General features: G+C 53.6%; 2 protein-coding genes and 1 long non-coding RNA gene across 11 annotated transcripts; 2 read left to right on the top strand and 1 right to left on the bottom strand.

Moving 5' to 3' along the window:
* Nucleotides 1-1210: 1210 nt before the first annotated feature.
* RARRES2 (retinoic acid receptor responder 2) lies at nt 1211-6806 on the bottom strand. The gene is made up of 5 exons (XM_020800238.3): nt 6402-6806; nt 4798-4902; nt 3468-3572; nt 2308-2432; nt 1211-1422 (listed from the first exon to the last, which is right to left on the bottom strand). Exons 1-4 carry the CDS (start codon nt 6576-6578, stop codon nt 2328-2330), a joined length of 492 nt encoding a protein of 163 aa, XP_020655897.1. The 5' UTR covers nt 6579-6806; the 3' UTR covers nt 1211-1422; nt 2308-2327.
* On the top strand, nt 6806-9698 carry LOC140708022 (uncharacterized). Its single transcript, XR_012088148.2, has 2 exons — nt 6806-9049; nt 9497-9698. It is a non-coding gene; the product is annotated as an uncharacterized LOC140708022 (long non-coding RNA).
* A 303-nt stretch (nt 9699-10001) lies between these two features.
* LOC110082553 (uncharacterized) lies at nt 10002-25721 on the top strand. Of its 9 annotated transcripts, XM_078378270.1 has the most exons (7): nt 10191-10431; nt 14894-15058; nt 15377-15431; nt 15689-15798; nt 16078-16188; nt 18845-18958; nt 19528-25721. In XM_078378270.1, exons 4-7 carry the CDS (start codon nt 15768-15770, stop codon nt 21168-21170), a joined length of 1899 nt encoding a protein of 632 aa, XP_078234396.1. In that variant the 5' UTR covers nt 10191-10431; nt 14894-15058; nt 15377-15431; nt 15689-15767; the 3' UTR covers nt 21171-25721. The 9 variants fall into 9 exon arrangements, with proteins under 9 accessions (XP_078234398.1, XP_078234392.1, XP_078234396.1 ...); XM_078378272.1 differs by lacking the exons at nt 10191-10431; nt 15377-15431 and adding an exon at nt 10002-10145; XM_073002672.2 differs by lacking the exon at nt 15377-15431.
* The last annotated feature ends 517 nt before the right edge of the window (nt 25722-26238 follow it).

The raw sequence follows: 26238 nt of genomic DNA, 5'->3' as shown, positions 1-26238 counted from the left end.
CTTTGCCTCATGCCTTTCCATCTCTGAACAGGTAGGGAGCCTCCTCCTTTGGGTCAGCATCTGCCCTCACTGGGGAGCCAGGCTTGCCTCTCGGTGGGAATCCTCCTCCCCAGCCAGCCAGCCAGGTGGGCCCTTTGGAGAGGCAGACAGAGGCCCTCCGAGTGTGGTCCGCTGAGGTCCCTTGATCCGGTGCCAGGAATGGGTTGGCCTGTCGGAAAAGCCTAGCAGTCTTCACCGAGGTGACTCTGATTCTGAACAACGCCTAAGCCTCCGGGTGCGATTGAGGCTTGAAGATAGGAGGGCCTGGTGTGCTCTGGTCCATGGGGTCACGGAGAGTCGGACACGACTAAACGACTAAACACACATCTCTCTGTGAGCCTAGCAGGTCTGCGGAGGCTAATGAGGGAGAGGAGGAGATAGCTGTGTTCTAGAGTCCCACAGCCTGTACAATGGCCTGGATCCCCATTTTGAGAAAGAGTTCCGAATAGAAAGAATGCCAGGCCTTCAGCCAGCAGAAAATCTGCCCCACACTCTGCCCGTTTTCTGTCCCACCTTTACAAGCCTGGTGTCAAGCAGCTTTCAAGGCTAAACGTTCTGCAGTCTGAAGAAATTACACACACTAACTATAGGTGCAGAGATCTGCTTCGGTTGTTGTTTTTTGATCAGTTTTTTTTTTTTACAAAGAAGAACATAAGACCCCATTAGTGTTAAAAGTAAAAACTGATGACTCCAGGAAAGCTGATTAGGACTTGAGCACGTTAAGAAACCCCACCCCCCACCCCCCGCCCCGCCCCATGTGCGCCTTGCCAAGGGTTGAGTTTGTGGCAAGCCGTTTAAAAAAGGATTGAGAGCAAACTGGGTGAGACCGAAAAGCTCATGAATGTCTCCAGTGGAACTGAGGGGCCCAGCCAGCCAAGGACCTGTGGAGCTGCTTTCTCCTAAAGCGGAGAAATGGCTTCTCTTTCCCCAGGGCCGTCTCGTTTTCCCCCTTGGGTGACGACATGAACACCCCCAAAATGTGGGTATCTCCGTTTGTGCATCTGTGGCCGGGCCAACTCTGGTGGCCAGAGGAGAAGGGCCCCCCCCATGAGTGTGGACCTCAGGTTGAAGCCAGAATGCCATGGCAGCAGGCTACTGTGGGAAAGTATTATGGGAAAACAGGGGAAAGAAAACATGAGTGGGCCATCTCAATCCAGCAAAATACGAAATCTTCATGTACAGTTTTATTAGGGGAAGAGAGAAAGAGAGAATAAGAGCTGGGCTTTGAGACAAGCACTCAGGCGCAGCCTCTTCTAGGACGGGTGTTTCTGTCCCCGTGACGGCGAGACCCAAACTGATGGGGGGTTCTGCTTGTCTCCGCAAGAAGGATGATGGCTTCTTACCTTGGCCGGCAGAGAACAGCCCATTAAATGTCATCCCCATCTACGTAGGAGGGGAGGAGCGAAAGGAGAAGAGGGTTAGGCCTGGGTGGGGTTCCCAAATGATGCAGCCCTGCTGGTGGCGCCTGTTTTGAGAACCTCTCCATCAGGTGCCTAGGTAGGAAAAGTGGCCGCCGCCGAGCAAGCCCAAGGGGCCAGGGCCTCCCTTTGACCTCTGGCCTCCTCCTCCTCCTCCTGTCTAACCCAGGCCATTAGGAGCTCTGAAGACCAACCCACTTCCCCACGGAGTTGCCTCCAGCTTGGCCAGCTCCTTTTGGAATGCTGCGTGCGAGCTGCATGCGCCGCTGTGCTCAGAAATGCCACATAAGCTTCGGGGGGGGGGAGTTCAAAAAGGCTTTTGTCTTTCCACCCTACTGGTCACAAAAACTCCAGTTACGTTAATTATAATGCCCTGCCCATACACCACACCCAGGCAGGCACACGGTGCAGAAACACTACTCAGGCTGGGCTCCCCACTCCTTCCAATGGCCAGGAAGTCAAGGGAGGCACCGGTTGAAAACGTTTGGGAGCCACTGGTGTAGGCCCAAGCTCAGGTTTTAAAAAGGTGCCTGCTCTCTTCCTCCCTCCCTGCCCTGCCCTGCCCCTCCTGCATGAGAACTCAAGAGCTATGGGGCAGCCCTGATGGCCTTTTTCCTGTGCTGTGCGCTCTTGCAGTCAGCTGGGCCCCTGGTTGATCCCAGAGGGCAGGAGGACTTTTCTAGCTGGGCTAGTGGAAGGCAAGTTGTTCTTGCAGGGCAGGCTTTTAAGGGACATAATCTCCCCCCACCCCATACAGCCTTGCTGCAAGACTCAGATTTATCCTGGCCATCGTTTCCCTAGCGAGCTTCCTCTGGGCCAAGGCAGGACAGCTTGGTCACGGCGCACTTACCAGGCACTGCCGACCCCTTTCTAAGACTGGCGCCCTCTGGAAAAGGCAAACCTGCCTGGCTGGTAGTATTGTTCGTTGGCTTTCTTGACTTCCTCGCAGTTCTGCTCGTGAATGGTCTTTGCGTGCTGAAAGCACAATCGGGAAGGGGAAGAGGTGCTGAGAGCTCAGCATCAAAAGGCAGGGAAACGCCTGCGCGCCCCTCTCGCTGGAAGCCCCCCTCACCGGGCAGGGGGGTGCCAGGGGCGCAAGGACCCCGGGCTTTCTCCCCGGAGCGGCATGGCGTCTCCCGGAGCAGACCTCCCTGGGAAGTCCCAGTGGCCCCCATCTTAAGGATGAGAGATCTTGGCCTTGGAAATAAAAACACTTCAGTGCTTTGTCCGTGGGCTCACAGTCAAAGAAAGCAAACACTTGAGATAAAGTGGTTGTTGTGGGTTTTTCGGGCTCTTTGGCTCTTTGTTCTGAAGGTCGTTCTTCCTAACGTTTCGCCAGTCTCTGTGGCCATGGGCCTCTTCAGAGATAAAGCGCAACCAACCTAACAGAAACAGGCAGAGACTCACTGATGATGGAAATGAAAGGGGGGGGGGGAAGCTGCCTCAGGCACTTCCTCCTCCCAAAGTGGAAACCGGATGGAAGAGATTTCAGCAAACCTACACAACTTGGGGGGGGGGGCTGATCCTAAGTGCCTTCTCCTTGCTGTGTTTTCCCAGCCATGGGCAATTGGGAACCAGACTGCCTCTGACACTTTAAGGGGACTGTGTAGCCCTTGTGACTCATTGCCACAAGGGAGATTCCCCACAAGCTTTTGCCACAAGGGGGATTCCCCACAATAGGAGCCACTGGTCGACTTCTTAAAGCTTCCCTGTACATTTCCTGCCCCATTACCCCTTTCTCACTGGTGCCAGCATCAGACCAGGCTGCCAACACCATGATCGCTAGGCTGGTCTTGGAACGTTGGCCTCGGAGCCCTGCTGTTTTACAGTAACCAGGAGGACCCACCTGGGAGAACGGCCAGCTCTCCAGCATACAAACGCTGAGCTGGAAGGGATTGGACGGGGTGCCCTTGTGGGCTCGCGCTCTGTTAAGAGGAGTGGGAGCTGCCGGCGGCTGACGAAAACACACACGGAAGCCTGGGCGGCAGGAGGGAGAAGCGCGCGTCCTACCTGGAAGTTGCTGTTCTGCGGAGAGAGGCAGTGGATTGCTTGGTCCAGCACACGCTCCTCGTTAATGGAGTCAAACTTGAAACAAGCCAAGCAAGTCTGTTTCCTCTGGGCAGAGAAAGAGAGAAGGAGGAGGAGAAGCTGCGGCCATTTCCACAAGAGAGGCCGAGACAGGTTTGGAAACAGAAAACAAAAACAGCACCCTCACCTTTATTTAAACAAACAAACGAACAAAGCATCCTAACACCTTTAAGGTGAACGGGTTACACATTAACTTTCATAGATAGATCCACTTCTTCAGACAAACAAGGTGGTGCTCTCAGAAAGTTCGGGCATTCACCTCCCTCCAAAAAAAAACCCCAAACCAAACACACCCACGTACGACCGAACCTAAAACTGTTCAGAAACCACCTCGTGCAGTTCAGACCAACAACACCCCTAAATTGTTACAGGTCTCCTAATTTCCTCCCTGGGTGCTCTTGCTGAAGGGAAGGGGTGAAGCATCTAGCACAGTCCACAAGATTTGTGCTGGCACCACAAGACTGAAGCAGGAGATCATCATCCACCAGAGCTAAATAAATAAATGCGTCTGTCTATACAGCACCACAACTCTTTCCGTTTAATTTTTATTCCGCCCGCTGCTCGCATGCGTGATCGATCGTTAAGACACCAGCAACGAAAGGCTGCAGCTTGCGCGCCAGCTGGTGTCCCCGGTGCACCTGAGCCATCAAAACCCTCTCCAAGACCCTGGGCAGGAAAGGGGTGGCTAGCAGCCAGATGGCCCAGCGGGGGATTACGCCTTCTCTGAATGATGGGCAGTGCCCTTGGCCTTGAGCAGAGATGTAACATTTCCAAAAATTTCCATTTTTCCCCCCTGAAAAAAGCAAACAAACAGGGAAAAAATTTCCCTGGAAAAAATTTCCCTGGAAAAAATGAAAATTTCCGGAAATCTTACATCTGTAGGGAGAACCAAATAAGTCATTGATTAGGGTCTTCATGTTATATAGTTTGAATGCAGTGCCATCGATATATTATTTATCATTGTAAAAGAATATGTTCCACACTCCATATTTTTCTTCATTTTTTTCCAGGAAAAAACCCACAAAAACAAATAATGTCTTGGGGGGGTGGAACCAGGGGGAGGAGGACTCCCCCCCCCCAATTTCCCATATTTTGGTCCCACTGCTAGCCCTGAGGGAGGGCCTTTGTGCCTTCTGTTCCGGGGATGGGGAGGAAGCCATCCCGTGACCAAAAGGCTCTTTTGTGTATTTACGCCCGCACAACAGAGCTCTGTGTGGGACAAGCGGAGAAGCCCCAGTGGCGTTAGGCTCACCCCTCTGGATTTGATCTGGCAGTTTTCGGTCCTCCGTTGGCTTTTCCTGCAGACCGTCTGATCCAGTTCGACCTGCAGACGGATGTAGGTCCCCATGGGGAACTCCTGCAACCAAACCACACCAGGGTCAGTGAGCGGAGGCAGCTGCCAGCGCTGCCAAACTGCAAGAAGGAGGGGGGGTCCTGACGGGCCATCGTTGAGGAGCGCCTAGCATAACCAAACCACTGAAAGGCTTCTCTTGCGCAAGTGTTCCGTTGGTGCTGTTCTGCTAAGCACCTTCCCAGAACCCCCCAATCACCATGGGGAGATTCTGGGAGGTATAAGCAAAAAAGATTCTCCTCGCCCCCCCTTCCAAAAACCCTCTGCACTGCAGTCACACCCTTTTTGTGCCAAGGATGGCTTGGCAAATCTAGGCAGCCGGTAGCTCTTAGGTACGAAAGTTCCCCATGACTCATGGAACGCCATCCACCGCAGGCACATTGTGCTGGTTGGCCAGCAGGAAAACTCGATAACGGACCACACGGGCACTCTTATCTGGGCAGTCTGCTTTCCATTCCTTCTTAAACGGGAGGAGATGCTTCCCCCTCCTGCAGCCAAGTCGGACTTCTAAGAATTATTTCTTTTTGGCCACTGGGAAGCAGCTGCAAAAGGAAAATTGGGCTTTTTAATAACTAAGCGACTCATGTTTTATTGCAAAATTTGCAATGAGAATTTAGGAAATGCATATTGACAAGGCAAGACTGCAGCTGTTGGAAAATGACGGGTGTTGAATAGGGGAATTCCTCTCAGGAACAGCATGCAGAAGCCACAATTTTGCTACTAAGAAAGCAAATAAATAAATAATAAATAAATTTGCTCCAAAATGCTGTTCCCACACAACTGGTATAAATCCTGATGGCAACATTGCTGCGAGGGGAGAAAGCAATGTAAACATTGTCTGAGTAACAACGAGGATGACAAATGCCCATGCTACCTTCTTAACCTCTGGTAGTTGACCAACAGGATTTACGCGGACTGCATAACGCCAGCATAAAAACCCTACTGGACTTTGGCCAGGAGCATAGCTTTCATGCATAAGAGTGTCATAATACAGGGATGTCCCGGCAGCATATTAAACCATCACTACATAAGATGTATGCATAGGATCTGGCACAAATGCTATACCTTTTGCAGCCTCTGTTCATCTTAAATGTGTTGCATGGGAGAGGCTGATTTAGGTTTCCACTACTGGGGTTTATGGTCTCAAAGCAGAACATACTGGTCCCTGGCAGCGCAGCCTTGGTGGGAAACAGGGGTTCGTCCCTTGAGGCAGAACCGGGGTTCCAGCGCACATTGGCAGGCTCAGAAATGTGTTGGGCCATAAGTTTATTAATTTAAGCAGAATGTGGAAATATTCTTTTTTTTTTTTTTTGGTCTTTAAAAGTCTCTTCATTCCCGCCCCCCCCCCCCCCAGCGCTGGAACCTCCCGCCATTGCTTGCTGGGAGGCTGCTTCCCTCAGGAGAGGGTGGGTGGGAATTCGAGACCTTTTCTGGTTTGGGAAGACAACCCACACAACCATCCCTCCACCCACAGGCCACCCCACGCTGGATCACGATGGGCTCACCTCCATGTTGAGGGCAGTCATGGCTCGCTCCTTGAACAGGTACTGCACAAGACTCCGGTTATGGAAAAACTCTAGCACCAAGTCCCGAGCCTTGTCCCGAGCCTTGTCCTGGACAGATGTCCAGCTGACGTCCACCAGGGCCAGAAGGCTCAGGACCAGGGCAAGCAGGCTCCTCATCCTGCCGTCTCCCGTGTCGTCGTCCTCCTCCTCCGTTGGTCTGCTCCCTGGGCTCTCTGCTTGGGAACCCCTCTCCAGATGTGTTGATCTTGGTTGGTCATTAACTTGTGCCCCTGAAAGAGGTCCCCGACGGCGGCTACCGTTTCTTCCCCTGCCCTCTGTCCCCTCTGGGGCTGTTTACGAGCAAAGGGCTTCTGGCCGAGGAAGAGAGCAGAGCGAGAGGGACAGTGGTTCCCCCTGGCCCTTGCCCCAGGCACACATGCGCCCTGTGCTCAAAGCGCCTTTTCAAGTCTGGCTTCCTTTGGGAAGAGGCAGGACCTATCGGGCGTTGCTCCCGGGTACTGTATTCCTGTGTGAACTTGCATGGGAACACCACTCTCTAATCCATGTGGAAGCAGAGGAATCTCCCCCCCCCCCCCGAGGTGTGGCATCCATCATGTGGTGTACTCAGTGCACAATCATGCGGAGATAATCAGCTCGAGAACAACCATTCCAGGGGAATTATATGAACTTCATTTGACCACCAGTTTCAAAGAGCCGGTAAATGTCTAGTTTGTAGGCTGGCTCCTAGGACACAGACTGGCCCACTGTGCCTTCTGTCGGTAAAGGAGGCAGAGAAATATACTGTATGTGTGTGTGTCTGGGGGGGGGGAAGGGTTGGTGGAATTTGTGGTTGCTAATGTGGTGCGTTAATTAGTGTTGGCATAGGGCTTGAGAGACCTGACTTCAATTCCCCATTTGGCCATGGAATTTGGTGAATGACTCAGCTTGATCGTCCTGGCTGGGTTGGCACAAGGATAAAGCAAGCAGAAAGCGAGCCATTGACATGGCCGGATGCTTGCTGGAGTAAAAAAGAGGAGGATGTACACAAAGAAATGAAATGGAGTGGAGTGGAGAGGCAGCAGAGAAGCGAGGCTGAGCTCGGGGTACAGTATATAGAAAGTCGAGCGTAAAGGTCATGGTCTTGACTTCAGGGTGTCCGTTTCTGCTAGGCATGCCTGGCAAACTCAATTCCGTTGATGGATTCTGCGGTCCTCATTCAGCTGGCAGGGGTTCCATCAAGTCACCAGATCCCTCCTTTGCAGAGAAACGGTTTAATTGCTCTCTGTTCTGCAACACCCTGATTTGGGTCCCTGCTCATCGCGGGCTGCTGGCTGCGTCTTTGTGAAACAGTGCCTCTGGAGCACTAAAAGGCTTTAGAGTGGAAGCGAGCAGAAAGAGCTCTGCTAAAAAAAGCAGCCGCCGCTCATTAAAGAAAGTCAGCCGGCTGTTCTCTCTGCAAACCTCTGGGGCTGGCATGTTGACTTTAGAGGCCCTGTTTCCCCCCTCCAGCCCTGCAGCTTGGGTGGCTTTCCTTTTACTTTTCAGGAATGGATTATTGACTTTAATCCACAAAGCCAGGGCAGTTTTCGCTCAAGGCCCAGGAGCAGATCCTTCCAAGAGTCCTGTGGCCCAAACTTGCCCCCCTTGTGAAAGGTGTCCATCCTTCCAGACTAGAGGCCGCTCTTCCCCAACCCTTTACAGAGAGAGAGGGTCGGAAGGGGCAGTTGTTTGTTCAAGCCGATAACTTCTCCCTGCCAGAATTCAAACTCGGGTTCTCTGTCAAGTTCACAAGAAACATTTCTGTTTAAGAGACAGCTTTCCCCGTGCACTCAAGCTGGGGAAAAATTGCTGATGGTCTAGTCACAACCATGCCTGTAAGAACTGTACGTTTTTAATATTGTCTTTCAATGACGTAAAACAGGAATCTCCTGAAAGCCGAAATCCCACTGCCCGCTGAGAAGGGTCTCCTTCAGCAGGAACGGAGGGCCACAGAGGAAAGGTTTCCTTTGGATTCCAGCGTGCCCCCTTGCCCTTACACCGTGCCATGAAGTGATGTGCCCCCTGCAAAGGAGAAAAGAGAATAAGCCTTTCACCTCAACTCTTCAGCCATATTTAGAACCTGCATGTACAGCACAGGTTTAGATGAAGCTACGAATGTCCTATTCCGCCCACTGACGTCTCTTGGGCGGAACTTCAAGAGTTGGCCCGGTTCTGTTCACACCGTTGAACGCTTTCCTCCGTGGCAATTCTGCTGCCGCCCATAACGTCGTTTCCATTGCTCTCAGCCATACTCCGGTCAGCAAGATTTTGGCCAACGATCCCGTGGGCTCCGATGGGGCTTGGGGGAAAACCCATTTCAAGACATGCGGTGCTGGAAGAGGGCTTTGCAGACAGACTGCCAGGAAGACCAGCAAGTGGGTCTTAAGTCAGATCCAGCCTGAATGCTCTCTGGAGGCAAAAATGCTGAAGCTGAGGCGGTCCTCCTTTCAGGCCCATCCTGAGAAGAAGGCAGGATTCTCCGGAAAAAAACGTGATGCTGGGAAAGGTGTATGGCAGCAGGAAAAGAGGAAGATCAAATAGGAGGTGGATGGACTCCCTAAAGGAAGCCACAGGCTTGGATCTGTAACACGAAAGACAAGGAAGGCCTGGTGAGAAAAAAAATTGTGCGCATGTCTGGCTCTCCTTGCCCAGACTGAAGAAGAGTCCTGTCGGAGTCAAAAGCTTACTTGTTTCTAAGAGTTCAGTGGTTCATACACAACCAACCTTACTGGGGTTTTTTTAATTATTATTATTATTGTTGTTGTTGTTGTTGTTGTTGTTGTTGTTAGTGAGGGTGGGGATAGGGTTATACAAGATGCACCTGACTTTTTCTTTCTGTTTTCTTTGAGGGTATTTATATTTAAAAGGCCTTCACTTCCTGTTTGGTGATATTTTTGTTTTCCTTTCTCCTGCAAAATACTCGTCTGCCTTGCTTTGCATGTGTTTTTGGTGTGGCTGATGATTTTTTGTGGGGGATTTTTGTTGTTGTTGTTCCTTTTAAGTATTTCTATCCTATTGTTTAGATTTATTTATTTATTTATTTATTGGATTTTTAGCCCGCCCTTCTAGACAGAAGTCTACTTGAAATCTATAATAACACCGTAATCAAGATGGGATAAACAGCAAACCCAAGAAAGTATTGGCAGGAGGGAGATTTCAGATTGTCTTTCAACGGATGTCAGTCGCCTGGGATCCTTTTTCAGGAGAAAGGCAAGATATATTTTAAACCAAGAAATAAAATAAAGAAATAAATAACAAGGTTGTCATTGTGTGCAACGAGCAGCAAACAGCTTTATTTGGGTGGGGGGGCGGGCAGAGAAAGAGGCCCCAAGAGGAGCTCCGCCCCACCCTGCGCACGCGCGGTTGAGGCCCTGGCGTTTCTCCGAATTCAGAGACGAAAGAGGCCTTTCTCCCTCACAGGCCTCGGGCTCCCGGCGCAGAACTACATCTCCCATGGAGCCCAGCGAGGAAAAGGGCTCGCGGCAGGAGATCTCGCGCGGAGGGCCGCCATCGCGAGACTACGGCCTCGGGGACGCGGGATGGCGCAGGGACGGCTTCCAGGCCTGAGGTCCGAGGGACTCGGCTTCCCATGAGGCTGTGCGGCGGCTAGTTTTCCACCAATCCCTCTCAGGAGGAGTCCGACCGCCGTGGGCGGATGGGAGAGACGCAGGCCGCGAGGAAAAGCGGAGCGCGAGCGCGGCGGAAGTACGTATCACGCGCAGGGAGGGGCACGGCTTGAATTCGCCGCCGCTTCCGGTTCCTCCATCCGGGTCTTTCGCTCCCTAGGAAAAAAAACGTGGAAGGCGACGGAGGGAAAAAAAAGAGGCCTCGCCCCTCCGCCGCGCGGCGGCCGCGTGACGTCACCGCGTGAGGTCACCGAGCTCGGTGATGATGCGACGGTGACGCCTGGCCCCGTCCGCCACGGCCGGGACCGTCACGGTGTTGCTATGGCAACACCGCCCGCTGGGTCAGGGGGTCACCGCGCGGCCTGGTGAGCGAGCGCCGGGGGGGGGAGGAAGGAGAGGGCGCAGGCGGCCGGGAGGGGCGGGGGCTCCTCCGCGGGACACAAGGGGTGGGGGCGCCGTCCCGGTGGAGCGGCGGGCAGGGCGGGCGAGGCAGGGCCCGGCCGCCGCGGAGGGTCCCCCCGGCCTCCCCTCCCCTTCGACTCCCTCGCTTCCACCCCCGCCCGGCCAGGCGGGAGACGGGACCCCGGGGGGGGGGCTCTTTGGGACTCTGGGGGGGGCGTCGTGTCGACATAGCGGTGGGGTGGGGGCTGGAAAGGCAGCAGCGCCCCTTCCCCTCCCCGCGTCCCCCCCTCCCCGGGAGCGGCCCCGGCCTCCCTTCCGCCCCGAGCGGCCTACAGGGGACGGGGGTGGCGCGGGTGGTGGTTGTTGGAGTCCGGCCGCCCCCCTCCCCCGGGGCTCTCCCGCCCGCCTCTCCCGCCCCCCCCGCCATGCATTCCTGAGGTTCCGAGCACAAAGCGGGGCTTTCTGGAGCAGGCCCGGCCTCTCCCTGGGCGGCGGCGGCGGCGCGAACGGTCTCGCCTCTTCCCCTCGCCCTCGCCCTGAAGATTCCCAGCCCTTCTTTGGGGGGATCCGGAGGGCGGGAGGGGGGAAAGACCCTCAAGGGATCCTCAGCCCCCACCATCAATCGCCCCGTGAGGGTTTTGCTAAAATGGGCCCGGGGCCTTTGGGGGCCTTTTTAAAGATTCTGCCCAGTGGGGAGCAGGGTGGGGGCTCCCCCGGGGGTGGGGGTGGGGTGAGTAGCCTCTGTTTTCCGGTCCGACGTTAAATCCTGGGAAGGCAGCTTGGAATCTGTTTCCCCCACCCCCTTTTCGCAGCCCCTCTTCCTCTTGGCTGTGCCCTTTCATAAACTGGGAACGAACTGCTCCCCGGGGGGGGAGGGGAGCCTGGTTTCCGCCACCCATTGCAGGCAGTGGCTGGTCCCCCAAGAGGCAGGGCAGCAAAGCCACCTTTAGGGCACGGACTGTACATATGCCTGCTCAGATGTAAGGGGTCCCAAATCCACAGCAACAGAGCAGCCGCCAGTGGGTGCCTGCATGCTTCTGTGCTGTCTAAAACCCCCCGGGGTCCTTTCTTTGGAAGTTGCAGAATCGTGACTGAGCAAAAGCTTGCCCACATTTGGTGGAAGGTACAGGCCACCGTGGGGACTATTTTTCCTAGCCATTGTCAGCTACAAGTAATCTGATGTCTTGTTTACTTGCTGACCAGGATCTTCCAGGTTGAAATGGGGAAATATTTTAAAATCTGTGTTGCCAGCCTCACATTTCCAGGGGACTGAATAGCTGGCCGGATAGCTTGGTGTTTTAGGACAGGTATCTGGTTGCTGGGTCAGAGGTGGGGAATTGGATTCCCCGCTGTGGATTCCAGACGAGCCAGCCTGGGTGGCCCTGGGCAGACTGCACAGTCCCAGAAATGCCCCGGAAAGAAGGGAAGGAGAAACCCCTTCTGAGCGTTCGCTACCTAGATAGAAGACCCTGAAAAGGGTTGCCGTAAGTCACGATTGATTTGACAGCCCATGATGGGGATGATGATGACGACGATTAGATGACTACAATGAGTGTTTCCTCCCAGTGGGCAGAGTTCTAAGGCTGGTGGGGTATCTGGTGGAGAATTTCAAGCGTGATAAGGCAAAGGGGCCTCATGTGCTCTGGAGCCGCAACAATATTTTGCTGTTGTGGTTTGGACTGGATGGCACTGGAGGGCTGAGATCATGAAGAGATTTGGAGCTTCTCAGGAGGAAGCGGAAGAATTGCTGCCATCTTTCTGGGTCTCCTTTTAAAAATGGCTTAGTTTTTCTCTCCCCCCCCCCTTGGTGGGTTCCCTTGGGATGGGTACAGTGTGGCTGGTGGTTGTGGTTGTGGTGCAGCCTTGAAGGGAGTTATGCTGCCTGTGGCATCCTCTGGCCAGGCCTCCTTTTTCTTTTCCTGGATCTGCCACAGTCTCTTGAGTTATCTTTCATTGACCCTGGTTGCGGCTTCTCATGTGGACAGGAGAGGGTGGCGTGAAATGCGGCTGGCGTGAACATGCGGCTGTTGAGGTCACCTGATAAACTTTTCATCCTGTAAGCCTTTCATGCTTAGCAGGCCTTTAAAAACCAACCAGGTCTGATGTGAAGACCTTCATTTGACCCAAATGGAATGTCACTTGGGGTGGAAGGCTGTTTTCTTGTGACTGCGCTGGGTGTCTTTCCAAAGCTATCTTGGCATGCTTAGTGGATACCGTTTTATCTGGCTGTGGAAAGGGTCCAAAGCTCTCCCATGGATATATACAAGGAGGACTGCAGGAGGAGGTTTCTAAAGAGATTGGTCAGAGTAGACTGAGAAAGAGGCCGAGGGCACCTGTTTGGTCCTTGGGTTGCAGAAGAAGAGAAGCGGTCATTATTTGTCCAACAGCAGTGCTAGATGTACGAAAGGACAGAAGACATTTTAAAAAGGCCGAAGGAAAAATTCATAAAAGACATTTCCCAAGGGGCAGCGGTTTTAGTATGTTGCTGCAAAACCATTTTAAAAGGCCCATTGGTGTGGAAGAGTGCCTGCTTCTGTAAGAGGTTGCCTTGATGTCTGTCTGATGGGGTTGTGCTCTGGGCTTCTGAAGAAATGGCCTGCAGGCCATGGAAGCTCTTGCCAAATGTTTTAGTCTTTGAGGTGTCACAACATCTTTATTACAGGAAATGTGTAGTATTGGTGGCCATGATTCCAGATTTTTATCAGTCTTAGAGGCGGTTGCTTGATTTGAACATGTCATACTCTCCCGTGAGTAAGTGGCTTTGCAAAACCTGTGCCTGGATTCCTCCTTCTGCAGAGTGAAGAGCTTTCTGGCGGCCTGGCATGTTTGGACATCTCCTCCAGACAACCAGGTTTTGGGAGTGGAAGGGTCTCCTCTGGAATGATGCCCTGTTCTCCCCAATACTTTGTTCAGGTCTGCTAGGTAGACATCATGGGTTCTCTTGGGGTTTTGGGGCAGACACACATGTTCTCCTTGTCTCCTGTGGGTGCTCAGGGTAGTTCTGTAGTTGCGGATAAGACGGCACCACAAAGGCATATCTATATATGTCACAGGTTTTTCTGGAGGGCTCAAAAGTTCCATATTAGGAGAGAGAAATGAATCTCGCTCTTCTGGATTCTGTACCCAGGATGTCAGGACTGCTGTTACAGAGGGACGGGTCTCCATACTACCTCAAGTTGTAGCCCACCCTTAGGCATTGGGGGCGCAAACTGTTCCAAAGAAAAGAATGATAGAAAGGCTGGGTCTGGAAAATACTTGCAGAAGTCTTGGGTTGGTTCAGAGAAGGGACAGCAGAGGTTGAGCAAGTTCCAGACTGCCTGCCTGTCGGGACCCTTCTGCCAGGTGGGATCAAGGCTCCAGGAGCTTTGACCAGGCAGGTGTTTGCGGAAGGGCTCCAGTCCGGGCACGAGGACAGCTTTGCCTGTCCCCCGCCCCCAGCCGTAGCTCCTTAGCAAGTACTGTTCATTATTTCTGAAGGTAAAAGTTCCAGCAATGAGTGTGGACAGATTCTTCTCCCTCATCCAAAAGTCTCATTCAAAGCCCCAGAGGCTTGTTGTGCCTTGTGGCAGCAAATTTCTTCAGTGATGTAAAAAGAAATACTTTTTCTTTTCTATCTGGAATCGCTATCGATTTCCCTCCATTCTGTTATTAATTATGCTTATGTTCAACCTTTACAATTATAGTCAAAATATAGCAGAATCACAAGAATACGCAGTCAAAACCGAAAAACTCACTGGGACCCCTTCTCATGGGCCTGGCATAGACCAGCTTCTGGCCTTGGTTTGCCTGCCTAGTATCTATTGTGATTACCTGCCTTCTCTCCTCCCCCCCCCCCCCGCTACCCCTTCTGTGAATATTTTCATGTGCCTCCTTAATCATCTTTCCCCCAAAAAAAACCAGCTCATGTCATCCTGCCAATTTTCTTCTTCTTTTTGCCCATGTTCTGGTTGCATCTTTTTTCTGACATGGAAGGGCCACGTGCCTGTGGCCAAACGCTGCCACGGCATGGTCTGTTTTCTGGGATGCAGGGAGAGCCAAACCTGCACAGCCAAACCCTTCCCTGTTGCTCTTGGCCCCGGCCATTCCTTTGCTTTCTGCGTACCGGGCTTGTCTTGTCTTTTTTTGTGTGGATCCTAAGGGGAGGGGCAGGCAGTAAGGAGATCTTCCTGTTGTATAGAGCGATGGAAAGGACACTTTTCTTGATCCGCCCATGAGCTTTTGGGGTCAACATTTTTGGGCAGGCTTCCATGTGCAGGGAAAGATGCTCTCAAGGTGGCTTTGTGTCGGTCTTTAGAACTAAGGAGCGATGAACTTTGCACCAGGAGAGCAGGCAAGCTCCCAGCAGCCAGGCTCAGAGGGTGTCTGTGACCCTGGCTGACTCTCAGTACCCTATTTACTGACTCTTTCTTCTTCTTATGGGTGCAGGGTTTCTCCAGACATGCAGCAGAAGTAAACGGGCACAGAAGGATGATCCTAGTATTCAGACTTGCCAAATGAATCTGATTTACTTGTTTGAGTTGCTGATGTGAAACATGGTCTCCCACCTCTGGAAAACTTTCCCAGGAGATGCCCACGGGAGATGCTGTCCAGGTAGGCAGAGGTGGGCCTCGAACATGGTCTGAAATCCTGTGTGCTGTGTGATGCCTTGAATCACCTTGCTTGCAGCCTGCGTGGGAGGGGCAGGGAAGTGGGATGGAGCCCTGCTCATGGCCCCTGTGATAGCCATTTCCTCTTTTCTTTTCTTTTCTTTTCTTTTCTTTTCTTTCCTTCTTTCTTTCCTTCTTTCTTTCTTTCTTTCTTTCTTTCTTTCTTTCTTTCTTTCTTTCTTTCTTTCTTTCTTTCTTTCTTTCTTTCTTTCTTTCTTTCTTTCTTTCTTTCTTTCTTTCTTTCTTTCTTTCTTTCTAATAGGGTTGTTGAGGATGGCCATCAACGATAACTGTAATCACCGCTTGTTCTCTAAGAGGTGGATCTCCTTTGTTATCCTTTACAACACTATGGTGTTCTGGGAAAATTTGTAAAAATCCAGTTTTGGGCTGTTTCTCAGCAGCAGATCCTCTCGTTGCGGGCAGAGGGGTGTCTGCAGGTTGAGCTGAGCATGCTGTTGTTTGAAACCTGGGACAGCGGCTGCCAGTCAGAGTGGGCAGCCCTGAATGAGGTAGACCGGCTTAGTATTAGGCTGCTTCCTGTGATGGGCTGACTGCCCAGGCTTTGTCGTAGCAGGTGACATTTGAGGCTCCCTTCAACTGTGTTCCCTTGGAGGAGCTCGCAGGGGATCCGCAAGGAGTCGGTGGAGGTGGTGATGGAGAACTACGAGCTGGTCACGTCCCTGGGTAAGACGTGGGTTGTTTTGTTCCCGGTGGGCGGTGGGACTCTGGCAAGTGGCTGATGAGTCTGAAGGAGAAGAATTGACGTGGCTCTGTGGAGTCCATTTCCACTCATCCAGGTTGTATTCCGAGGTGTGGATGTAGAAACACCCCTCCAGCAGCTGCCCAGAGCCCACGTTGCTGGGGCATGTCTCATAATGGTTGGTCCTTCTAAAACAATAGTGACACGTGTTGGTCTCCCCCCCCACACACACCCAGTTTATTTATTTATTTTATTTCCATTAGGTTACCCAGTTCTCAAACCTGATCTCCTGTCTCGAATTGAGCGTGCGGGAGAACAATGTGCTGGTGATCAGCTGGATTCTAGCCGAGGGATTCCAACAGATCCCTGTCCAGGTAAACCATTGAAGTAGATCACCAGCGTGTTCTTGTAGCTTTAGGGCAAAATTGTGTTCCTGTTTCTGATGACTTTGGAAGAAGCATGTGCAATTTGTGATAGTTGAGAAAAGGGCGGGGGGGGGAGGCGAAATGAGAAGGTCCTCACTCGACCTGTGATTTGGGGTTTTTTAGCACTGCCTCCAGTATGTCCAGCCTATCTCTGGACAAAGCTGTATTGAGGCCGGACATGAAGCAGCCAGCAACGTTCTAGAGCTTCTACCCGGCTGAAGCCCCACATGCAGTTTTTGGAAATTCCACCTCTCCCTCTCTGCCTGCTTTTTGGTAGCTGAAAGAAATGCTGTGTTGCTTCCAAAAACCGTGCTATAACCTGTCCTGTAGTTAATTTGGGACAAAGTGGATTTAATTTTACTCAAGTGGATGTAAAACACTGTTTAAATCAAATTAATTTAAATCACACTTTAAATCGTGATTTAAATTTTTTTAAATGAATTTTTTTGATTATTTAAATCAAACATTGATTTTTAAAAATTTAAATCATGATTGAAATCAATTTGATTAAAAAAAAACATTGATTTTTATTCACCTGCTTTGGAATTTGGTCATGCTGGATTTTAGCAGAATATAATTCCAGGCAAGTGCATTTAGGACAGGAATGTGTAAGCCTCTTCATAGCCACTCTGCCCCAGTTCAGCCTCTTGCTCTTGTCTTATGGTGGTATTACAGACTGCAGGTATTTTCCCTTGAATTTTTCTCTATATTGGGCAGTACAAGTATTACCAGCCAGAAAAACTGTTGTTGGATAAACATACATATTCTGCTTGGAAAGTGGCAGTGTATCTTAGTGCAAAGCAAATTAATTGTGATGCTTGATTGCCGCTTTATAAACATGTTTGCACACTTGTTGTTGGTTTCCAAAAATGGCAGCATACAAAACATGAACTTAGGTTTTCTTTTGCACCAAAATGGGGAAAATGCGCTTGGGGTTTGGCATCGATGCTTTGGTCAGTGGGATTTGCGCCAAGCCCAGCCCAGCTGTCCTACTTCTTGACTTCACTTCTTGTTTCTCAGGGCGTAGTTGAAGCTGTGATTGTTTTCTCCTTATTTTTCTTCCGTCATGGTGACCACACACTTGCCATTTTTATTTTAAGCTCGAAGGAAGCATTAGCTAAAGGCAGCCCAGTTCTTTTGGAACTGCTAGGGATTATCAGAATGATTTGTTATTTGATGGATTCCAATTATGAATTTAGTCCTTAAGGTATGACTGGAGCGGCAGAGTTCCGTGATGTAAAGCCATTAGTATGAGTTGCTAAGTATGCTTATGAGGATGTTCTTGAGTAATGTAGAGCAGAATGGGAATTGCTCAGACCTTTCCCCCTCCCCCTCCATGGGCAGTCCTTCAGATGGCTGATGATGCAGCTGCTCCTGAGAAGGCCAGCCTCCCGAAGGGAGAGATTCTCCTGGCACATGTGCTTTTCCCCCAGCATAATTTTGATCTGTGTTTTGCCTTTGGGAATAGGGAAAGCCCCCAGGCAAATCCTATTTTTCTTGCTGGCCTTATGCCCAGCTTCAGGTGGTCTTTGGGTAGTGCTTGTTTGACCTGGCTACCTATGACCCCCTCTACTTCAGGAGGAGATAAAGACTATACTGTGGACTTTGGAGGTACTTGGAACACAAGGAGGGGGTCATTTCTCTGACTTCTTGTTAGAACTTGGAAAAAGCAGCGATCACAACACCCAACATTCCCCAGACAACACAGCAGAACAGATTGGAAGTGCCTGTTTTTTATCTTCCAGAACATGTGTCCTAGTTTCTTGCATACATAGTTTTCATACATGATTTTCCACAATATATATTTTTTGTTATTTCCTTGCACAGACTGTCTCTGCCTCTAGTGATCATCTGTTTGTGAGCATTTCCACTGCCTAAAGGTGCCCCTTTTCAGAGTCAGGCTGGGCTTTGTCTGCACCATGTTGGGGGGGGGATGATAGGAAGAGTTGCAAAGGAAATTTTATTTTATTTATTAGATTTATACCCCGCCCATCTAGACCAATGGTCTACTCTGGGCAGCATTACAGAATTTAAAAACAATAGAACCAATAAACGTGCAAAAATCCAAGATGTTAAAATGTAAATATTGAGATATGAATGATATGAAATCTGTTGTTGGAGTTTTCATAGGGGTTGCCAAGAATTTCTAGCACTTGTTCATGCTGAATGAATTAAAAAGCTCCAGGAATAATTTTAGTTAATGTTAGAAAACAGGGTTTAATGCAGCTTGTTACTTAACATCTCCATGTAGTACTATTAACAGGTACATTTTTCTGGAGAGATAAATCCAGTTTGAGACCCACAGATTTTTCTGATCTACTTGACTGACTAATAGTAGAGACAAAAAGATTAACCTAAACAGTCTGTGTGGAAGCTTGTAGGAACCCCCCCCCCTTTGTAGAAGCTGATAAAATTCTGGCCAGAGAAGCTTGAGGGTTTTTAGGAGTTGTGGTCCAAAACCTTTCCCCTCGGCAATGTTTCTGAGATCTGTGTCAAGAGCAGCTCATTTATCTTTTTCCAAGGGACCGTGCTAGCCAAAGAAGCATCCGATGAGCTTGAGGGACGTTTAACAGAATAGTCCATTATTCCCCTTTCTTTTCATTAGGCTACCGTTTTTTCAAACCTGAGAGCTTGTCGTGGATTGAGCGGTGGGAGGAACTCGGCGTCACGGACCGTCAGAAGCTGGAGGAAGGCAAGCTGTGCTCAGGCTCCTGTCAAGGTGAGGATGATGCCCCTTTGAGTGCAGGGTAGGATGTGCACAGGAGGAAAAACCGGGTTTCTTTTGTTCTTCTGCATGTGCCTCCTTTATTTTTATTATTTTTTTCATCTGCAACAGTGCTCAAGAGAGAAAAATCATCATCAGACCTGTGTTGACACTAGTTTACTCTTCTTTTTAAAACTTAGTCCTGTAGTCTCAACGAACCTTTTTTCGGTATAGGAATTGGCTTCCAGAGTAGTTGGTTTTCTCTGGATACATTCTAGTATTTTCTTAAAAGCAAGTCTTAGTTTTGGAGGGCAAATAGTGGGGAAGAGTTGTTGCCCCCGGGCTAGGTGGCCGTGGTTTTTTTCTGAACAGCCCCCGGCGGACAGAGTCTCTGGTGGCTGGTGGGAGTTTGCAGACAGGATCCCCGTCTTCCCTTTCTCCAAATGCCTCTTGTGGGCTGGAGAGGTGCTAAGAGGCAATGCTGGGAGGGAGGACGCCGGGCCATCCGCACTCCCTGGGCCTTGGGAGTGGGCCAGGACTCTCTCCTAAGGGTCTCCTTCCTGCCCCCCCTTCTTTCCCTGCAGGAGCAGCTGGCCGTGGCAAGGCCATCAAGGAAGAAGAAGGTGGCAGCCAGAAGGGCTTTGTGGCCAGCTTGGAGCGCTACCAATTGTTCCCTGATAGTTCCCGGGCAGGCCTCTTCCTGGCCCCCAACAGCACCCAGCTGAGGAACCAGCCCCGTGTCAAGAAGGAGGAAGCGGCCTCCTGCGAGCCGAGCCTCTGCGGCCCCGGGCGCCCCTCCCAGGGCCTGGGCTCCGGGCCCTTCACCTGTGTCGTCTGCGGGAAGTGCTTCCGCCAGAAGCAGGGCCTCATTACTCACGGGCGGATCCACACTGGGGAGAAACCCTACCCCTGCCTGGAGTGTGGCAAGCGCTTCCGCCAGCGCCCTAACCTGCTGACCCACCAGCGGGTGCACACGGGGGAGCGCCCCTTCCCTTGCCTGCGCTGTGGCAAGCGCTTCAGCCAGAAGGCCAACCTGGCGGCCCATCAGCGCACCCATGCGGTCCAGGAGGGGCTGATCACGCCGGAGCCCAAGGTGCCTGTGCCCCGAGGCAGCCGCCAGACGGAGAAGCCCTTCCCCTGCAACGTCTGCGGGAAGAGCTTCAGCCAGCGGCCGAACCTCATCACCCACCAGCGCATCCACACCGGGGAGAAGCCCTTTGCCTGCACTGAGTGCGGCAAGCGCTTCAACCAGCGGGCCAACCTCATCACCCACCGGCGCATCCACTCAGGGGAGCGGCCCTTCCCGTGTGCCACCTGCGGCCGCCGCTTCAGCCAGAAAGGCAACCTCGCAGCCCACCAGCGCACCCACTCTCAGCAGCGGCCCCACGCCTGCGCCTGCTGCCCCAAACGCTTCAAGGGCGAGTCTGCCCTGCGGGCCCATCAGCGAACCCACCGGCAGGTCTTGGGGGCAGATCCACTAATGGGCACCCTTCTGGCAGCTCCTGGCCTGCAGCAGGCCGTCCCTGGGGACCCTGCCTCTGCTGCAGCCCAGCGGGCGACGCCAGCCCCCCGCCAGGACCTTCCTGGTGATTCCACTCCGGGTGTCCACAGGGCTGTCCCCTCTGGCCAACCACCGCAGCAGCAGCAACAACAACAACCACAGCAGCAACAGCAGCAGCAGCAGCAGCAGCAGCAGCAGCAACAACATGGAGCACCTCATGGGGGCCAGAGTCTTCCTGCAGATCCCTCACCAGGCCCCCACGCAGCAGGCCCAACCGGGCACCTCCAGGGAGTGGCCTCTAGCTCCGAACAGGGCCCCAAGCTGAGCGCCCCACCCACCGTGCTGGATCCCCACGCGGAGATGCTCCATTGCCAGCGGCGGCTGAGCCTGGCTGCCCTGCCCACGTCCAGCTCCCATTCCGTGGTGCCCATGGGGCAGCCCCAGCCGGTCACCTCCAAGCCGAAGGGTGTCACCGGTCCCCGGCCCACCGCTGTGGACGCGCCGAGCGAGATGCTTCACTGCCTCTGCCACGCCAGCAGGGCTTCGTTGGTCATTCCTCACCCGCCGCACCTGGGGCAGCTCCAGCCGGGGAGCCGAGACGCCCCTGGCCGGGCCTGGCTGGGCATTCCTTGCCCTGCCCGCACCCTGCAGCTCCAGCAGGGCGCCCAGAGCCATCCGGTCGGCCCCAACCCCAGACTCTGTTCGATCCCGGACTCCCTGCGATAGCTTCCCCCACCCCCCAGAGATGGGCAGTGTGCAAGCATGGACGCTATGGGGCAGGCGACCCCTTGACCCCCAAAAGACACGGCTGCCGGAGGGGCAGGCGATGGGGCTCATGCATGTATCAAGGACTGGAGAGCCTCAGCCCCTGCCCACCTCCCTGCCGGGGGCACCAGCTGCCTCCCCTGCTCGAAGACTCGTAAGACGACTGGGGGAAGCGGAGAGGGAAGAGCTGCCTTTGCCGAGGTCCCCAAAGCAGCCGGGACGGTGCCTGCGGAAGCTTGCCCATCCTTCACGGAGAGCTCAGAGCCCACCGAGTGGGTGTTTTGTGCCAAGTGTATTTCTCCTTCAACCCTGCCCCTCGTCTTCTCTTCTGGACCCTTGGAACTGGCAGTGCCCCTTCGCTCAGCTGTGCCGTGGAAATGGCATTGAGAAAGAGAGACCAAACCCTCAAAAACACCTCTCCGGTCTCGGGCTTGGCTGCTGTGCCCCTTCTGACTCGTCCTCCTTCCTTAGAAAAGGTAACTTTCAGAGACTGCTTCCTCCTCCTGCCCCTTGGCCTCTCAACAGCCTCCTGCATGCCTGCCCTGCTCTCCATGCTCACGTCGGGTTCCCGTCGGAATCGTTTGTGGAGGCGGGGGGCCTGTGTGAACTCGTGCTGAAGGCCAGCCTGCCCACCCGCCTGCCTTGAGAAACGACAAGCAGGGGGCGGTCGGAGTTTCCCCACCGTATACGGGGTGACTGCAGGCCCCTCTCGGCAGAGAAGCAGCGGTCACCTTCCGACGTCTTGCGGGTGTGTGTTCCACCAGCACCTGGGTCGCTTGAAAGATGGCAGGGCCTCCTCCTGTACCCCTTCCAGAGCTGACCGAAACGCCGGGCGCCCGAGCAGTGTGCCGTTGGGACCTGATCCTTGTTGCTCTGTGTCGGGGGTTCAAGTTGCCTGGAGGAGAGGAGAGAACCTTGTGGACAAGGGCCGAGAGAGCGAAGGGGAACAAATCCTCCTCCAGCTTGGTCTGCTAAAGGCACAGCCGGCTCCGCTCGCTCCTCTCGGGATGGGGAAGGCGGCCTTCTGCCTGACTGACCGTGGTGACTCTGCCCTGGGCTGGCATTTTGGGGCGGGGGGTGAAGCAGGAAAATGGCTTCTTCAAAGACGAGTGGGGGGGCGGAGGCTGAGCAGGAGCACCCTTTGCTTGAGAAGCAGAGTGGTCCTGGGGAATGGTCCAGACCTTGCCCGAGGGGGACTGGACCGACTCGCAAGAGTTGGTGTGGATGCCAGGAGCAGAGAGGCCTTGGTGAAAGGAGGAGGGAGAGCGGAGGGGTGCCCCCCTCCCCCAAGGTAGGTGGGAGGGAAAGCCAGGGCCCCCGTAGTGCAAGAGCTTTCTTCCCACTTGTGTTCCTCTTGAAAAGAAAAAGAAGGAAAAGCGCAAGTAAGTCCTCCTGCAGGTGGGCCTCGAAATGGCTGTAGGGAGGTAGGAAGTAGTGACCAAAGAGGAGGGTGTTTGGGGGAGCCTGGGAATCCTGCCTGGGCCAGAGGGGCAGGGGTGGGGGGGGAGGGGGTAAACAAAGCCACAGAAGCACTTTACAAATGATGCCCATGTCCTCCCCCCACCGCCTCCGCCCCTGCTCGCTCCAGGAGCATCCCTTGCACAGGCTCCCCCAAGCAGGCTGCTTGGCCTCGGGGGGGGGACACAAGGACCCCCAGCGGCTGCCTGGTCCTCTCCCGCCTGCAGAGCAGCTGTTGATGCTCCCATTCTGCTTTGAGAATTCCCTTCCCAGCTCATTTCTGGAGGAGTTCATGCCTTAAGCTCTCAGGCCTGTGTGGAGGACAGGGGCGCTCGCTGCTGCTTCAAGGAGTGGCGGGTTGGAGAGGAGACGGGAAGACGGGGCGGGACGGTGGCCCTGCAGGGCAGGGACTGATCAGCTGGCAGAAGAGGGCACCTGCAGCCTTCGGCACCTTTTGCAGAGGGAAGGCAGGAGGAGGAGATGATGCTCTCCCCCCCCCCCCCGTCTCCTGAAGGAGGTTTCCCTGGCGAGATGGGCTCTGGCTCTGCAGGAACTTGGTTTGGGGGGGGGGGGCAGGATCTGAAGGCAGGCACCCTGAAAAATACTGGAAGGAAGGGAACCAGGGTAGTTGGGTGGGGAGCATGGAGCCCTTAACAAGAGGGCCACCCGTTGCGGGAGGAGGGCCGGGATGGCGTAGCAGCAGCTCCCAGACTCCAAGGGGTGCTCACTCTTTGCCCTCTTGGGCAGCCCCCGAGGTGGAGGCCTGTGAAGAAAGGGGTCCTGCTTTAGTGATTCAGGGCTTCCCTCCCCCCCCCCCCCCCCGGAGGTGGGGCTGCCTCTGCTGGTGTTGGGCTGGTCAGGGAAAGGAAGGGACGCTTGGGGAGCCCCTTCGGTGGCAGCGGAGGAGACCTTTTGAGTCGCAGGGTTGTTGTCTAGCAGGTCTCACGCCTTCTTCAAGTGGGAATCCTGTCCAGGGCTGTCATGCCGCCCTCCCCCCCCCCCCCCCCCGCTTTGATGGTGGTAGGATGTGAAGTTTGCATCCCGGTGACTGCACGTAAATGCATACATTGGTCCCATTGATAAGGAGTGTAACCATGCCAAACGCAAGCCAGTTGTGGCCCCTCCCCAGAACAGATCCTGGGGGGGGGGGGAGAAGCGGTGCCCCTCTCTCCCTCTTTACCCACAGCCTCTCTGAGCCTTCCCGGGTCCCCCTCCTGGCTTCTTTCTAGGGAATCGTGCATGTTAGGACCTGGCTTTACAGAGTGATGGCCTTCCTTTCTAAGTGATTGGTGTGAGACTCCGGGCCTCTAGAAAGACTCCCTGGGGTGCTGTTTCTCTGCACTGGTGGTGCCTCATCCACTGGGTGAGAAGCCCAACGGCAGCAGGACTAGCTTTCCAATACCCAGGTGGGGGTTGTTTGTGACTATTCCCCCCTCGCCCCCCCCGGGGAAGGTGCCAGAAGCAAAGGTAGAATGATAGGGGCTACCTTTTGTATCTTGCATGTGGGAAGCAGGGGGGACTGAGCATGGTGCTGGCCCTTCTTGACATGCATTTTGTTTCCCCTGCCTGTTTGTGTCGCTTCTTGTGCTCTGGACTCTGCAGACCACTTCACAAAGTGTGCTTGCCATTTGCACACAGAACAGATTTAAGTAGGGGAGAGCACTTTCTCTGGTGGAGGAATCGTTGTGCCAAGGCCGTTGGGTCACTTCTTGATTTTCGGCCCCCCTCCCAGCCTTACCATTTTCCCCCCTTTCCTCTGGAAACAGTGAAGCAGTTATGACGCCCTGCGGCCCCGGTCCGACATGACCAGCTGACAGCATAGCTCTGCTGTGGGGGGCTTTATTTGTGCCTAATTTGTTTCAGTGCAGCTTTGATTTTTGTTGGACTGCCATAGCAAATTTTAGTCGGATCTGGGCCACCTGCTCCAGGAAGCGCTTTTGAACAGGAATCTCAGCCCCTCCACAGTCATGGTGGGGTTCTGGTGGAAGAAGATGGGATAATTTTACCAGGTCAGTGTGGGCTTGAAATTTGTAGCACAAATGTGTCCTGTACACAACAGAGTGGGCTTCCCTTCCACGTGTGGTTGATATATATATATATATGGTGGAAACCTTTGAAGGAATGTCACGGGGTATCCGTGCCTCTGGTAAGCCCTCGCTAGGTCCTCTCCCGCCCCATGGAGCTCTAAGCGCAAGCCCTACGGCCTGATTCCTCTGGGGCACAGAGGCCTACAGGATGGGAGTCCACAAAGTTCTGCCATGTTGGGAGGCTTTGCAGATGAAGCAGAATCTCTGCGTGAGGAACCAAGGTGGGATTTAAGAACCAAGCAATCCCCTTGCCGGGGCCGTTCCCAACCTTTCCGAGAACGGACAGCCGGGAAGTGGCTTAGCTGTCCAGGCATGATGGGGAAGGCCTCCCTTTGTTGTTTGCGCCCTTCCCTCTCTTCTCCTCCCACCCAAGCATCTAGTGTTGCCTTTGCACATATAAAGGTTGTGTTTAGCTGAATCCCTCGGTTGGGGGCAAAAAGACATTTCTTTCAGTGGCCATTTCAGCACCTTGTGCGATGGCAAAGAGACACATCCCTGAAGACTCACTCCATTGTGTGCCGAAATGCTTTCGTTCGTCCTGGACCCGCTGCAGATGAGAATCCCACCAGTGCTGCGCGACCCATCCGAATTTCAGCTGGACAGCCGCAGGGGAAGGGGCTTGGACGTTCCTCTGCTGAGGGCTTCCATTGGCTGTCGTCGATGCGCCTAGAAACCAAGGCCCACGGAGCTACCGATGGAAGAGGGTTGTAACGTACCCACCGCCCACCCACTGTTGGTGTGAAATGTCCTGCTGTGTTGCCAGGAGGCCCCCCAAGCCCCGCCTCGTGCCTGCGCCCCCTCCTCTCCTCCAGCTTTTCCATGAGCTGCCTCTTAAGGACATAATGGTAACATTGTCCCTAATAATCCAGACGGGCCCCTTAGGGCTATTCCAGATGTATTATTATAATTATGTTTTATTATTATTTTCTGAGCTATGTTTGTTTGCAATAAAGGCTTTCTTACAGTTGGTGGGAGTGTGTTTTCTGCTTGCGTGGGAAGCCAGGTGGCCGTTTCGGAAAGGCCGCCTGGGAGCCTTCTGTGGGTGAGCAGGGATGGGATCACCCACGATGGGCCAGGCCACAGAGCCCAGAGTTGGGTCACGTAGACGGTGACACGGGAGGAACCCTGGTCTGTGCCAGCCAAGCTGGCTGCAGTGTGTGAACTGTGCGGCTCTGTGACCTCGATTCCCTGACGACCCTCTTAGGTCTGCCAAGGTCGGAAGCAGGAAGCGGGGCTCCATCTGTCCGAGGCCGGGCAGCACCTACAGGACCTGGAGGTCACAGCCCCGCTCCTCTCTGAATGCCCCTGAGAAAGGGAGGTGGCCTCTTGCCCTCCCAAGGCATTCTGTGCGCCCCCCCCCCCGCCCGCTTCCAGGATTCCTCATCCTTAGCGATGCGTGCAGGCAGGGAAGCAACCTTGACCCTCGCAGGGCGCCCTGCCCTTTGCAGCGCTGCAGGAGGGCGGTGGGGGCGGCAGCGGGGGTC

The sequence above is a fragment of the Pogona vitticeps genome, chromosome 6 (genome assembly GCF_051106095.1).
Source record: "Pogona vitticeps strain Pit_001003342236 chromosome 6, PviZW2.1, whole genome shotgun sequence".
NCBI classification, from domain to species: Eukaryota; Metazoa; Chordata; class Lepidosauria; order Squamata; family Agamidae; genus Pogona; species Pogona vitticeps.
This window is presented reverse-complemented; position numbering and strand designations above follow the sequence as displayed.

What these genes read in the sequence shown, in the direction of transcription:
- RARRES2 (XM_020800238.3), bottom strand. Translation starts at nt 6,578, where the DNA reads ATGAGGAGCCTGCTTGCCCTGGTCCTGAGCCTTCTGGCCCTGGTGGAC. An exon ending in GCCAGATCAAATCCAGAGGG is followed by an intron (nt 3,573 to 4,797) that starts GTGAGCCTAACG and finishes TTCTCTGCCCAG; the next exon opens with AGGAAACAGACTTGCTTGGC. An exon ending in CGCAGAACAGCAACTTCCAG is followed by an intron (nt 2,433 to 3,467) that starts GTAGGACGCGCG and finishes TTGTGCTTTCAG; the next exon opens with CACGCAAAGACCATTCACGA.
- LOC110082553 (XM_078378266.1), top strand. Translation starts at nt 15,990, where the DNA reads ATGGTTGGTCCTTCTAAAACAATAGTGACACGTGTTGGTCTCCCCCCC. An exon ending in TCCAACAGATCCCTGTCCAG is followed by an intron (nt 16,189 to 18,844) that starts GTAAACCATTGA and finishes TCTTTTCATTAG; the next exon opens with GCTACCGTTTTTTCAAACCT. An exon ending in GTGCTCAGGCTCCTGTCAAG is followed by an intron (nt 18,959 to 19,527) that starts GTGAGGATGATG and finishes CTTTCCCTGCAG; the next exon opens with GAGCAGCTGGCCGTGGCAAG.